Genomic DNA, 13,800 nt, shown 5'->3' with positions numbered 1-13,800 from the left:
CAGCCCGGCATGTGGATCCCGTGCTGCGGGGGGGTTGATTGCCGCTCTGATGCAGTGGAACTGCCATCTGTAACACCTGAAGTTTCCATCTAAACGTTATTTTATTGCAAAGCCAAGAAAATAAAAGGAAATGTCAGACTTGTTAAATTTCAACCTTTTCTCGGCAGCGGTGGGTACGGCAGTGTAATTGTTTGGTAATAGTACAGACCCGGCCATATGCTATTCCTTCCGCAGGGACTTGGCTTTCTTCGGCGTACAATACGTACAGAGCGGTGCCCTCTGAAAGAGCATCTAGTCACCATTTAGTGGTGTTTGTGCTGCTCAGTGTGCAGCCGTGGGCCTTTTGACTGTATGCAGTACCACATTCCTCTCCGACGCAGTTTCCCAAGCGGTGTGGTCCGTGGCAGCTGTCACCAGAGCAGGCGTGTGCCCTGGCTTAGTTAATTTTCACAGCGCCTCTCTGAGATAAAGGTGTGTCGCCCCGGTTTTAAACACGAGGCTGAAAGGCACAAAGAGAGTGAGACTGGACAAACCCGCCGGCTCTGAACGTGAGGTTTGTAGGCCCTGGCCAGCTGAGGCCTTCGTCACTTTGGGTGATAAGACATTATCTACGGGTGGAATAACGGTCACGTCACTTAGATGTGTGCTCCCAGAATGCATGGAAGTGATGTCTCTGTCTTTCGTCGGGCAACTCAAAGTATGACCCAAGTGGCACTTGTGAAAAGTTGCTCGTGACAGAGGAGCTCCCCGGAGCAGCGCTATGGTATCTGAGCTGTTACGCCGTGCTGTCTTGCTGCAGTGCTTTCGCTGTGTCCGTGATGCTTTAGGACCCCGGGGATGGCGGTTGGATTTGATGTGAAGTGGGAGAGGGCACAGCCTTACGTTGGCGTCAGTCAGAAATGAACCTGTGGAGGATCAGCTCAGCCTGCTCCTCCTACAGCAAGGGAAGGACCAACCACATCTTTCAAAAAGGACCTCCAGGGCTTTGTTTGAGATGGTTGGAGCCACGTTCCTTACTAAACAAGCCCTCTCTACTATCCTTGTCTTAAAGGGCCCCAAAAGTACGATACCATGTGAGAGAAACCCATGTGAATCAGAGCAGTGGTAATATGTGGTGTGTCTAAGGCCAGAAACCAGATTCCAGCACGATGCTCGTCACCTCTGTTACCACTATCTACACGAGAGGAAGTAGGAAGGTGCAGCCATTGTCTCAAGACCCCTTGGTCCTGCAAAGCAAGGCATTTTTTAGATACTCCTTCTTGTCTTTTGCCTTTCTCTGTACCCTTAGACGTGCGCTACAAAAGTAAAGCGAAGAGAAGGGTGTTGAACCCATATTATTCAAACATCATTGTATGTGGCAGCCCTGTCCCAAGCACCAACCAGTTTCCCAGGGGTGGCAGTGTTTGGTTTTTTTTTTTTTAATCCACATTCAGGCTACAACTCTCCTAAAAGCACCAGGCTCTCTTGCCCCTCGGCTCCCAAAGGTAGCATTAGTTCGTCACAGCTCCCAGCCCTGTTCCAAGCATGACCTTACGCTAGACCCGAGAGGCACATTTGGTTTCGTCTCTTTAATTAGGAAAGAAGTAACAAACCTTATGGTATTAAAGTGATTAAAAGATTAGCATTAAGGTATTAATTTTCAGTGCCGGCTAGATGGATTGATTTTTTTATCTGGTGGATCCAAATTAGCTGTTGGTGTGTGTGACTGTTACAGAACACAGTCAGTTTTCCTTACAGAAGGGCAGCTCGACTTCTTGAGTGAATGGCTCGTTACGGAAACAAAGACGGTGCTTCCCTCACTGGTGGAAGTTCTGGTGCCCCGCTGTTGAGATTCGGCGTCGCCAGAATTGTTGGATGCAGGGCTGGCAGTGCTCTGCTGCAGCGAGATCACGCAGTCTCTGCGCTGTGGAAGTGAGCTGTGCTCGCTGTGCAGCCTGGGTGCAAGGCAGGAGCCTCTTGTTCGGGGACTACCCGCACCCCAGGATGTGCTGTCAGTGGGGGGAACCGTCCAAGTCGCTGAAGCTTTGCGGTGTCTGCATGCTCTGTACTGCGAGGCTGAGGATGGGTGGGTGCTTTGTGGACCTACCAGTAAATCGAGTATTTCTGCATGGGTTAGGAGCGCAGTGCATGAAGTTTGGCTTCCAGACACCAGCCTGCTTTCACAGTTATCCTTCTGACCAGCAGATGGAGTTGAGAGAATATTAGTTTTTGGAAGCAAAGGAAATAATTTCTTCCCGGATCTTTTGACTGAGAATTGGAGCAGCACATCCTCTCTTGCATTTTTTCCCGATCTCTCATTAAACTTTTTTATGGCCTCTGGGTTCCTTTATTACCAGATTTGATCAGAAGAGAGGAAAACCGTGACTGGGAGATGGCAATGTCTTAGGTGGGCCTTCCTGCGCAGCTCCGAGAGAGGAAGAAAGCTTTTAAACTGGGAGGCCGGGGTTAATGAGAAAAATTAGAACCACAGCTACTTAAAATAGACAACTCATATTTTATTCTAGAGACCAGAAATAAAAGGCTTTATGAAAAATCCCGGTTGTATCCTTACAGCAAGGGAAGCTTGATTTCTTAACCTTCCAGTGATCTTTTTCTTTTTTCCCCCCCTCTCTTGCGGAAAACTCGGTCCTCTCTTTCAGTGCAGGAGAGGTCTGACTGTTGCCCCAGAGGCACGCTGTGTTCCCACTTGCTGCTCTCCTCAGCAGTCTCCCAGTCTCTGGTGGGCCTGCTCCTTGCCCTGGCCTGCACTCTGACAGTTTCTCCTCCCCAGGCACGCTCACTCCTCTTCCTCGAGAAAATCCCACCTGATTTGAAGCAGCACAGCAGCCTGGCAAACATCTGGGAAAAGCTCTTGTCTGTGTTGGTTAGCAATGGTCATTTAACGGAAAAGACCTTAGTAACCCAGAAACAAATCTAACAGATAGTGTCCGGTGCCAGAGAAACTGTATTGTTAGGCTGGGAGCAAAGCAGGCAGCTCTGTTCTGTCCTGGTGCAGGAGTTCATCCTGGGAGCGTGCTTCACCACTCAGAGCAGTACGTGTTAATTTTTGCACCATCCATAAATAATGGTGCCGGGATGGCCAAAGCAAGCTGCAAAAAAGGATCTGCTCTTTCCTCAGCTCTCCTGTCCTCCATACCTGTATGTATGTGGTGGAAAATAGCCCTTGCCATTTCCTCCTCTGTTCCAGCAGTTGAGGTGAAGTTCTCCATCGCTGGCACTCAGACCGCCTGGCTTTCCTCCTCTTGGACCTTCTCATTTGTCTCCTACCCACAGACTGGCATCTTTAGTTGCGACCATTCCTCAGTCTGTTTTATCACCCAGTAAATTCTGTATAAACCTCTCTTTAAATTGTGGTCACTTCGTGCCTGGAAGTGAGAGCTGGGCTCTGCCTGCAGATTCCCGTATCAAGCTCTGCTCCTTCTTGTTGCTTTGGAACACTTCTTCGTTATGTGTTTCTTGTCATTTACTGTCAGAAAGCTTACAAAGATGAGGAGATAAAACTCCAGAAGTGTATCCTTAGGAAAGATGCTGGTCCTGCCTTGGTTCCCAGCAGAATCCACTGCATAATACTGACACGCTTGCTAGTTTGGAAAGAAAACTTCTGGCAGTTAAAAGCCAAGTGTATTGAGGAAACTCTGGAGGACCAACTATTCAAGTTCCTGCTATAGAATGACCATAGGAGCCTTCTCGCCTTTCGTGGTTGCCGTGAGCTCGTGATGCTCACTCCCCAGTACCAGTTTCAGAGGGGGAAGTTAGACTCTGTAGAAGTAAGTGGAAGTCAGAAGACAAAAATAGTTCTCTTTGCTCTTGACGTGAAAACTCTGCCTGTAGCCATGTCAGTGTCAAAGCTTTGAAGTAAAACTTGGGCTCTAGACAAACACTTCGTGTTAAGATCGCGCATCATGTTGGCTTTGTATGCGGGAGCTGAGGGTGTCCCCCTCCCTTTCTCTCGATGGTAGCTGCACTGCAAGCTCTCAGATTGCTCTATGAACAGGCTAACAATTTCTTGCCACTCAAGTCGGTCTCTCTCCAGAGAGCACAACCACCTTCTGAGGCTGTGTCCAGTTCAGGAAGCCTTTTTTCCCCCGATCTGAAGTCTTCTGCCACTGTACAGACTTGGATTCTGATTCCTTCTGCTCCTTGGGTGAGAAAACAGCGCTGTAGGGTAGTTGGGCACAAATGCAAGCCCTTGTGCCTCTAGTACTTCCACTCGTGTCAGCCTGTTCTGTTGTGCAGGGACTTGCTGAGCCAAAGCAGACCTTCAGATTCCTGGTGTCAGAAAGATTTTTCCTGTGGGGATAGCACCAGGCTGATCAGACTGTGCGTGCTCACAGTACCTGGTGGAACCAGAGAAACCACCATCCACACGAAGAATATCAGGGTGAACTGCAAGAAGTGTGAACTGGTTCTGTGTCACTCTGGTAGTCCCTGGAGAGAGATGAGGTCATGAAGTGGCTGCACCGAGAAACGCCTCCTTCCTTGATGCCATCAGACAGCTGCTGCTTGAGCTCCCGTTGCAGTTTTGTGACGGACCAGTGCTTCCTGGGTTGTTCAGTTCGGTTTGTTCTGTCGATGGTGGAGCTCAGCAGAGTAGTGAGAGAAGCAGAACGATCCTCTTGACATTGTGTATCTTGCCATTGAAGCATTTATTTTAGTTGTGGGAGCAGAGCGTCTGAATTTCCTACTTTATCAAGAAAATAGTTAGTCATTCAGGTGTAGCAGCATGAAGCCTCCCGCTCGTTCTGGGGTGGAACGATTTCTGTGGTTGACAGAGGATTTACACACCTTAGCGTGACTGCAGCACGCCAGCGTATCTCAAACTGGTCCTGCAGACCACTGTTCTTAGAGAACAAACAAACAGGGAAGAGATCAACTTCCTCAGGCAGTCAGCAGTCCTGAAAGTAAGATAGATGGTGGAAAGAGCGTTTGTTACGTTCGCAGGTTTGGGGCTTTTCAAGGTTGAAATAGTGACCAAGGTAACTCTGTAGAGCTGAGGCAGTACTGAGGTCCTTCCTTGTGCCCACCTACAGACACTCGTCTGGACCGAGGCTGCTCATTCTTCCAACTGCCGGTACTCCACAGCACTGCTGGTTTGTTACTCCGTGGTCAAGAAATCCTTTTGGGTCAGGGCATCTGTGCTGTAGTCACGTCTGTTAACTGGAAGGGTGGTAACGAAAGGAGAACTTTGGCTTGGGAAACAATTCTTTGACTGGGATGAAAACATCGCTTCCAACAAGATTTTCTTTGGCATGGTCTCTGTATTTTTCTGCAGATTGGCTGAACTAATTGTTTCCTATTTGTGACCCAGGAATTGTTTCAGCAAAACCTGTCTGCTCTCATGGATTTGTTCACAGGAGAAGTGGGAGACTTAATTTTAGCTGCATGCACTGGGAGCATAAGGGATGGGTTTCCTTCTCTGTCTTTTCTTCTATTGCTCTTTTTCTTGCAAGCTCAAGACAAACAGATGCAGCAACTCCTCTTTGCTTAAGACCTATTTTAACGATTTCCATTAAATGTAGTAATCAGGGTTTGGTCAGGCACTCTAGACAGCACTGAACTATTTATTTCTTCTGTTACCCTCCAGTATAATCCTGTTCTTCCTATATTCTATTTATAAGTGGGTTTAAGGGCTGATTTTCTTTAGGTAACTGGGAAGTTGGTGAGCTGTTCTGTGGTAACCTGTTTTTACAGTGCATCATCAAAATGGTTCTTGGGATAGTTTAGCGATTGTCCGTGAGATGAATTCAGGCTGCAAATCACAGAGATTTAAGCACTTTCGTTGTCCCACATCTGCTGATGTTAGTGGAGTCGCTGCAGGCTCTGGATGTGTTCAATTTTAAAAATAAAGTTTCTACATTTGTTGTCCTTCAAATGTTCAAGAAGGTGGTAGAAAAGCTTCTAAACCTGTGCTGAAGAAATGACCCAAGGAAGCGATTTCTCTTCTGTGCTGTTCGGAAGGGTGTGTTAGACCGCAGCTCGCTGTGGTACGCAGGCGCTGTCAGGCAGCGCTCGGGCACTGGTACCGGAGCGTGTCCACAACCAAGGGATGCTGGAAATGGAACACTGATCGAACCCTGCATCACCCGGTAGTTAACTCTCGTAACGTAGTGCAGTCCAGGTTCAGTGGCCCTTTCTGGGAGAACGCTTTATGCGCTTACCTTGGACCTTTCTCTGTGAAAGAGCGTCAACACTCACTTGTGGGGAGGGCAGGTCTTGGCCCGGAAAATCGGTCCTACCTTCTGCTGAAACAGGCAGTCACAGAATTTTTGCTGTCTTCTCCCGTTTGACTCCTCTGTCTTTGGGGACACGGAACTAGGACTGAAGTGTGTAAAACCTATAATACTAAAATATTATACTAAACAGGTGAATTCCACCTCCAGGTGTGGTAAGAGCTCATTCTGATCGGTCTGGTGAACAGATTTTGGATGGCTTATTGCTTAAACTATTACTTGTAAATGTCTGAACAGAGAAACCTCTCCATAGATTTTTTTGTTGCTCCAAAGTTAGGCTAGAAATGTTTGAGAATGCCGCAGAGACTGGCAAAAGAATCCTTGTCGCCAGTCCTAGCAGAATGCTTGGGGAATAGTCCTCAGACACCCAAATTATTATACAGGATTAAGATCCGAATTGAGACGTGCAAACGCAATGCTAAACTCTGTTCTCTCAGTCCCAGATGCAAACCCAAGTCCAACAAGTGGGGATCGTACCGACGCAGGCGATGGCGACCGGACCCACGGCAGATCCGGAGAAGCGCAAACTGATCCAGCAGCAGTTGGTTTTGCTGCTTCACGCTCACAAATGTCAGAGGCGCGAGCAAGCCAACGGAGAGGTGCGGGCCTGTGCCCTCCCGCACTGCCGAACCATGAAGAACGTCCTCAACCACATGACGCACTGTCAGGCTGGGAAGGCCTGTCAAGGTGAGCACACGTTGCTGAAGCTGCTCTTGCAAGTGAGCTGTGTAAGATTTCTTGTGTGTTTGTCAGTGGTGTGTCTTGTCTTGTCACGAGGATCCCTAGACCTGGCGCAAATGAGTGCCAAAACTGGTTCTGTCATTCAGCGGCTGCTCGCTTTCTCGCTGCCTTTGCCTGGTTTCCGTTTCTGATCCCTCCCCGGTTGTCAGTTCAGGAAGCAGAATGCACTGCTTGCCCTTTAGAAGCGAGATAGTACCAATGTAGCCTTGTAAGTGTCTTATATTATCGCCTCTGTGTGTAAAGAGGGTGAGATATCCACCATGGCTTTGGCGCAGATTTTAGTACTGGTTTCCTTCCTGTGTTACGGCATGTCTGCGGGTCCCCAAAAGCTGTTTAGTTCCACGTACAGTGTTGCTTGTAAAGGAGAAAGAATAGAGTTGCTCTAAAAAATGAGTTAATTCAAAACCAATTAACCAAGGAGTGACCTTAATTCTATTGCTCTTCCTTGTTACAGTTGCTCACTGCGCATCTTCAAGACAAATCATCTCCCACTGGAAGAATTGTACTCGGCACGACTGTCCTGTGTGCCTTCCTCTGAAAAACGCCAGTGACAAGCGGAATCAGCAGCGTAAGTGGTGGTTCTTCTGCTGTCACAGTGGAATGATACTGTTAGAGGGAAGTTGAGCAGATATGCGGTGAAGGAATAAGCTTTTGACAGTGTCCCACAGGCTTAATAGCTCTTCAGCAATCTTGTGTAAGGATTAATATGTTGGCAAATTCCCCTTCCTGACCACTGAATGCAGTTAATTACTGAAATACATTATAATTGAAAAGGAAAAGTGTCAGATCAAGCACGCATCCCTTTTTAATTTTTATCCCTTTATGTTCTGAGGCAGGTCAATAGATCACAGTTTTAATGCTGGTTTGGATGTTGGTAGGGTTTGGGGGGAGATATAAGCTACTTCATTAATTTTCTTGCTGCTAGTGATTAAGAATAATCAAATACTTGTTAAAAAAAAAGAAGATAATATTTGTAGATGTGCTTCTTGTCAAATCATTTGAAAAAATGCCAAGGTAGGCCCTTGTACAGCGTAGCTGCAGCAGTTCTGGAAGTCCCAATGATGTTACGCTGAAGTATATTTAAATAAAGGTTAAGAATCGGAAAATAGCTGGAGGACTTGCGAAGCGTGTCCGTTGCATTGGAAGCATTCTGCTGATTTCCATTTAGGCTGAGACTGCACTGAGGAGCACTAATAAACCTTGGAGGCTAGAGAAGAGCCTCCTGGGTTAGGTGAGATTAAGGCAGAGGAGAGAGTAGCTGCTAAGACTGTCCAAATTATCTATTGAGGATGCTCTCATTATAGTTTCAGGAGGGTGATTTTTCCCCTCCAAAACTGAAAAAAATATAAATAAAGAGCTACTTGGAGGTAAGAATGATTTTTCTTTCACCAAACTTCTCTTTGGTAAACAAGATATTTCTTTATTTGTTGTAAGTGATTAGTTACGTTTGGCTCTCAAAGAAATGTATTAAAAGCTTTGCTTTTTAATGACGTGGTCCATTTGTGCACAACATCCTTACTACACAGTTGTCATCAAAGTGCTAACAACATCCAGCACAACGGAACGTTGGTTTCAGCCTAGGCTGCCATTTGTTACGGGATCAAATAGGGTGTTGTTTGAAAGCAGCAGATTTCTAATGAGTAAGTGTAGAGATTGGTGCTCTTGTTGCGTGCAGGGGTGAAAAATACCAGATCTTCTCTTCACTCAATCGATAATCCAACGGTAGTGACGACGAAAACTGGCAGCTGAGCGTGCTGAGGTGCAGGCTCTCTTGTTGTGGATTGTGACGCAGAGTCATACCTGTAACTCCTCGGTGAACAGTAGGAGTTCTTGGGTAGGTGTATTAGACAGGACACCCCTTTTCAGACGTTCAGAAACGTCTGTGCAGTGATGTACACTGACACGGCAGATTGTGATGAGAACGTTTAGAGAGGGGAAAAGCGAGCAGTCTAGAGACCCTTGTTGGCTTGTCAGGCTGTTGTCCCTGCAGAACGCGTGACCACATGCTGGTCGTTGAAGACTTTGAGCACCTTCCTGTGCTCGTGCCTGTTTTACCATTGCCTGTTGTATCTGTGCTGGGCTTTGCTGTTGCTCCCTTAAAGTGTGCCAACCTTCTAGAGAGTTCTGCAGCTCAGCACTGCTGAAACATTGCAATAAATGTGATTTTAGAGAAGGCTGGGCCAAAATTGTGGAGCCCAGAGATGGAGAAGTGCCATTCGTTGGCTAATACCATGCTGTGCTGCAGAGGGTTTTAGTTTAATGCTTAACTTAAATAAAAATTAAAATGGCATTGGTGGTGAAGTTTAATACCGGTACTTCTACCTTTAAGTGGCTCATAAAATCTCTTCTTACCCGATGATTTGATTCATGATACAGCCTTTAATTAAACAATGGTGTAAACTTGTCTTTTGTATAGCTGCCAGATTCTGGGTGGAGGACAGGCTTGTGCTGGGGGAGTCAAGTCACTAGCAGAATTTTTGCTCCAGCCACTTTGAGGTAGAACGGATGTAAGGAGCGGAGCAAGGAGCTGCAAGCCAGAGCATTTGAACGCTGCTGAGCAAGTCCTGGTTGCAGCATTTGGAAGCAAAATGAAAAATTTAAATGGATTAACACGTTACTTTAACTGGGCTGGTCAGGTTAGAGATGTGCCAGGCGTTCATGCTTAAAACAGTGTTAAGAGTCTGTGGTCAAAATAAATTCTTATCAACTGGAGGGGTTCCCCTCTAGAAGACATGAACGCAGGTTCGTGAAGCGGCGTTACCTGCTTTGCACACTGGAGCAGGGATCTGTAGATGAGATAGTGTTTGATCATTGAGATTATATCTCGAGGGGCTAATGAGGGCTGTTCGGGAAGGTCTGGAGCTGCCTCACTTCTGCTTGGCTGAACTTTTACAATATGGAAGCACACCTGGCTCTGCAATAGTGGGACATGCAGAGCTCGTTCGTCTTTAAGGCATTTAGAACATGAATGGTCCTGTACAGGGTCTTCACACTGGTACCTTCTGTCACAAGCTCATCAGTGTCTGAAGCATCAGTTAATTAAAAATAAAAGATGACAGTAGACATTGCTTCGTGTAGCAGCGGCCTGACCTGGTAACTCCTGTTTGTTGCAGTGCTCTATCTGTTTTAATTGGGTCGATGTCCTGTGCTATCTGCCTCACAGGACTGTGTTTGCACTCGATCTGTCAACTATGGGAATTTCTTGTTTGACAGATTGAGATAATGTCATGCATTCATATAAAGCCCGTGAGCAGACACGAAGAAAAACCCCTTCAAAGTCAGATTCCCGATGTTGTGAAAATACTCAGATATTGAATTTTATAAAATATGGAAAAGCTGAGAGCAGTCAGTCAGAGCCACTCGTTCCGTGTTGTAGGTGTACCGCTGTAAGAATGGCCGCTGGCCCCTGATAACACCGCTTCGTTCGAAGGGTTAATGACACCTTTGGCATTTCCTGGCTTTAGTGAGTTTTCCCTGTTTGGGTAGGTGCGTGCACACGTGTGGAACTTCACCAAGATCATCAGGCTTTTCGAACTGAAGGTCAACATAGCGGTCTTCCTGCACTGTCCCCTCGCAGTCGTGGTGGCAGTTTTGTGAAGAAACAGTGGGGCTTTCTTCTGTTCAGGCTAAACCCACCCTCCATGGTGCCCCTTCTGAAGGGGCCTTCAGCCTGTCAGCTCTGACACATACCAGCCTGAGATGTTATAAGTAGTCCTTGGCCTGGGGCAGAACTAGGGATCCGGGAATGCGATCTGGCTGAAGTAGACTTCTCTAGGATTGGCTGGATTGTGGTTCCTAAAGCGGCTCTAACTCGAGGGCTGAACTTGTGCTTCATGGTAACCAGCACCACTGCCAGAGCTCAGCCCAAAGCCCCAGGCAGAAGGTGGGTGACTTCTCCAAGCTCTGCCTTGGCTTCTCTGTGAGTTTCAAGCCAAGCTTGCAGTCCTTAGAAGATCAGTGCCAGCTTTTTTCCCCCGAGGAGCGCGAGGAATGGCAGAACACTTGGCTCTTGTCAGTGGGACAGCTAGAAGCCTTTTTCCTGTTCCCAGCCTTCAGCATCACCTCTGGTCATTCCGCCGTCTCCAGAGCCATGCCGCTGGTTTACAGCCGATGCTGAAAGCGTATGGCGTATTTCTATTGTAACTGTTCCAGAGAAATCCCATCCTCTTTCTCTAACAAGCTAGAAACTTTGTTCGCTCCTGAACCGATCCTCTGCTGTCCGACAGCCTCTGGAATTCCAGGGTGCCGCCAGTTTTGTGCTGTTGAACCTTTCTAAAGACTTCCTATTTCTCAGCTTGCGCTCGTGTCAAGGTGGCTGTCTCCTGGGTCGTGTGGTTCCGGAGAGCTATGCGCAAGCCCAACAAGAAATTTCATACAGTTGTTCTCTGATACGTTCTTGGGGGCAGAAAGGATGTTCTCTGTGGGGCTGCTTGTTCTGGAGAGGGGTATCTCCGACTGTGTTTGTGTGAGTTCTTTGGCAAACGAGATCAAACTGAATTCTCATCTGGAGAGGGAAGAGTCCCGATGCTAACGTGTGCTTGCTCTCGGGTGGAACCTGAAAGTGTGTGTGTCTCTCTCAGTCATTCTCTCTGTTTCCGTAGTGGGTAAGGATTTAAGAAAGCCTCGACAGTGCTGTTAATGTCTCAGGAGGCTTGTTTTCCTGATTTTATTTTTTTTTTCTCCCAGTATTTCAGTAGAGCAGCTATTGTTGCCTATATTAACAGCTATTATCGTTGCTATGTTTAGCTCACAAATTTGTAACGCACATTACGATTTAATTGCTCAAGGGGGAAAGTGTGAAGTGTGCGTTGCTTCTCCCAGAGCCTCGGTTATCAAAATGCAGTGTCTCCATAGCGAAGGGAATACTCCATGTGTCCTTCACAACGGAACACATTATTACTTCGAATGGCAGCTAAAATGAGGACCAGAAAGCAGATTTTTATTCACTTCTGGCTTTAGTAAAAACTACTTTTCCCTGTTGTTTCCGTTTCCTGTCTGCAGTGCATCTGTGTGGCGAGAGAGGTTGGTTGGCTGTGGTGATCATATAGGTTAATGAACACCTAAATATTGTTATCTAAACCGTTCACCAGAACCTGTGGCAGGCTCATCACCTTTCTGACACTTCAAATTATTTTAGATTTTGCCAGGACAATCTGAAACCCATCAGGGCTTTCCGTATCTCTGAATAACTTGGGTTTTAGGATAATTTGGCCTTCAGAGGATTCATCTAGTGACGGCTCGGAATGGAAGTTTGTACCAGCAGATCTTCAGTATTACCTTTGTGTCCAAGGGCACAGTAGTTCTGCTGCACTCAGGATCTCTGTTCTGGAGCCAAATAACTTGACCTAAAATGGGATTGATTGGAAAGAGGGAAGCAGAGGGATTAATTATTTTTTCCCCCCTTTAGTCTACTGTTCCAAGCACAAAAATCCTATTTAGCCTTACGTTAGAGCCTGTACTTTATTCATATTACAGTAATTATGGGCTTATCTGCCAAAATTTACAGCTCTTCTCTGTAGACTGCATGTATTAATTGCTAGGGTGGTTTCTGTCCTGTAGAACCTAAGGTTGAGTTTCCCCACTTGGCATCTCAGGTGTCCTTTGGCAGAAAATGTGTCCCATGTAACTGTATGCATGTTCTGTTGATTCTTGGCATGATTTGTTTTATTGTTCGTCCTCAATGATTTTCATTTTTCTCTTATCCTTTCTTTTTTTATAGCCCTTCTAGGGTCTCCAGCTGGTGGAATCCAAAATTCTATCGGTTCTGTTGGCACAGGCCAGCAGAATACTCCATCACTAAGCAATCCTAATCCAATTGACCCCAGCTCCATGCAACGAGCCTACGCTGCTCTCGGACTGCCCTACGGCAACCAGCCGCAGACACAGTTGCAGCCCCAGGTACAAGGCCAGCAGCCGGCCCAGCCTCAGGCTCACCAGCAGATGAGGACCATTAATGCACTGGGTAGGTGTCAAAAATAGCAAGGTGCTCAAATAAGCTGAACTGATGAATTTTTAGGATGATCTAGTGTCACACTTGATCAGAGCAGTGACTTTCTCATCTGCTCTTGTGCACAGATCTGTCTCAAACACTGATTTATTTCTGGAACTTAATTGTTAGTATCCTTTTCTTTTTAGCTTACCGAACTAATCTAAAGAGTGTATGAGTTTTAAATTTTAATAGACTGGGTGTTGTAGGAAATAGAAGTTCAGACTGAAAGTAACTTGATTCCCTAAGTAGCTACGTATATGCACCAGAGCGGGTATTATCGTAAAAGTCCTTACCTCATACGCCGTTTCTTTCGTCGGCCAGTCAGGTCAGTAAGTGTAGTTTTGCTGTGTTATTGTTGAATTTGTGAACTGGGTACCAATGACGTTTCATTCTATCCCAAAGGAGCCAACCAGATGAACCTTCCCGCGGGAGGAATAACAACAGACCAGCAAGCTAGTCTAATTTCTGAAACTGCTCTTCCAACATCCCTTGGGACAAATAAGTAATGCACACATTTTCATTCTTGCTCAATTAAACATTTATTTACATGCTTATGAACGTAAATAAAGAGCATGCTTTAAAAACTAATTGTATTGGCATGGAAATTGCATGGAAATGATCCGTCATCTCTGCAGCTGCCGCCTTCTTTCCTATTTCAATTCTGTATCGCAGAATCATAGAACAGAATCAGAGAATGCTTTGTTTTGGAAGGGGCCTTCAAAGCTCAGCCAGTCCAACCCCCTGCAGGCAGCAGGGACATCTGCAACTACAGCAGATTGCTCAGAGCCCCAAGGTCCAACCTGACTTGCCATGGTGCCAGGGATGGGGCTTCTCCCACTT

At 46.5% G+C, this 13,800-nt stretch overlaps 1 protein-coding gene across 1 annotated transcript; it reads left to right on the top strand.

Moving 5' to 3' along the window:
• Positions 1-6,688: 6,688 nt before the first annotated feature.
• Positions 6,689-13,466, top strand: LOC104501908 (CREB-binding protein-like). The gene is made up of 4 exons (XM_010145796.1): positions 6,689-6,917; positions 7,426-7,539; positions 12,691-12,933; positions 13,363-13,466. Exons 1-4 carry the CDS (start codon positions 6,719-6,721, stop codon positions 13,464-13,466), a joined length of 660 nt encoding a protein of 219 aa, XP_010144098.1. The 5' UTR covers positions 6,689-6,718.
• Positions 13,467-13,800: the final 334 nt, after the last annotated feature.

Source organism: Buceros rhinoceros, unplaced genomic scaffold (genome assembly GCF_000710305.1).
Source record: "Buceros rhinoceros silvestris isolate BGI_N320 unplaced genomic scaffold, ASM71030v1 scaffold16441, whole genome shotgun sequence".
Lineage (NCBI taxonomy): Eukaryota > Metazoa > Chordata > Aves > Bucerotiformes > Bucerotidae > Buceros > Buceros rhinoceros.
This window is presented reverse-complemented; position numbering and strand designations above follow the sequence as displayed.

Bases quoted from the DNA above. Each gene is read 5' to 3' on its own strand.
- LOC104501908 (XM_010145796.1), top strand. From the start codon at position 6,719: ATGGCGACCGGACCCACGGCAGATCCGGAGAAGCGCAAACTGATCCAG. The intron at 6,918-7,425 runs GTGAGCACACGT...TCCTTGTTACAG, and splicing joins GGCTGGGAAGGCCTGTCAAG to TTGCTCACTGCGCATCTTCA. The intron at 12,934-13,362 runs GTAGGTGTCAAA...TCTATCCCAAAG, and splicing joins GAGGACCATTAATGCACTGG to GAGCCAACCAGATGAACCTT.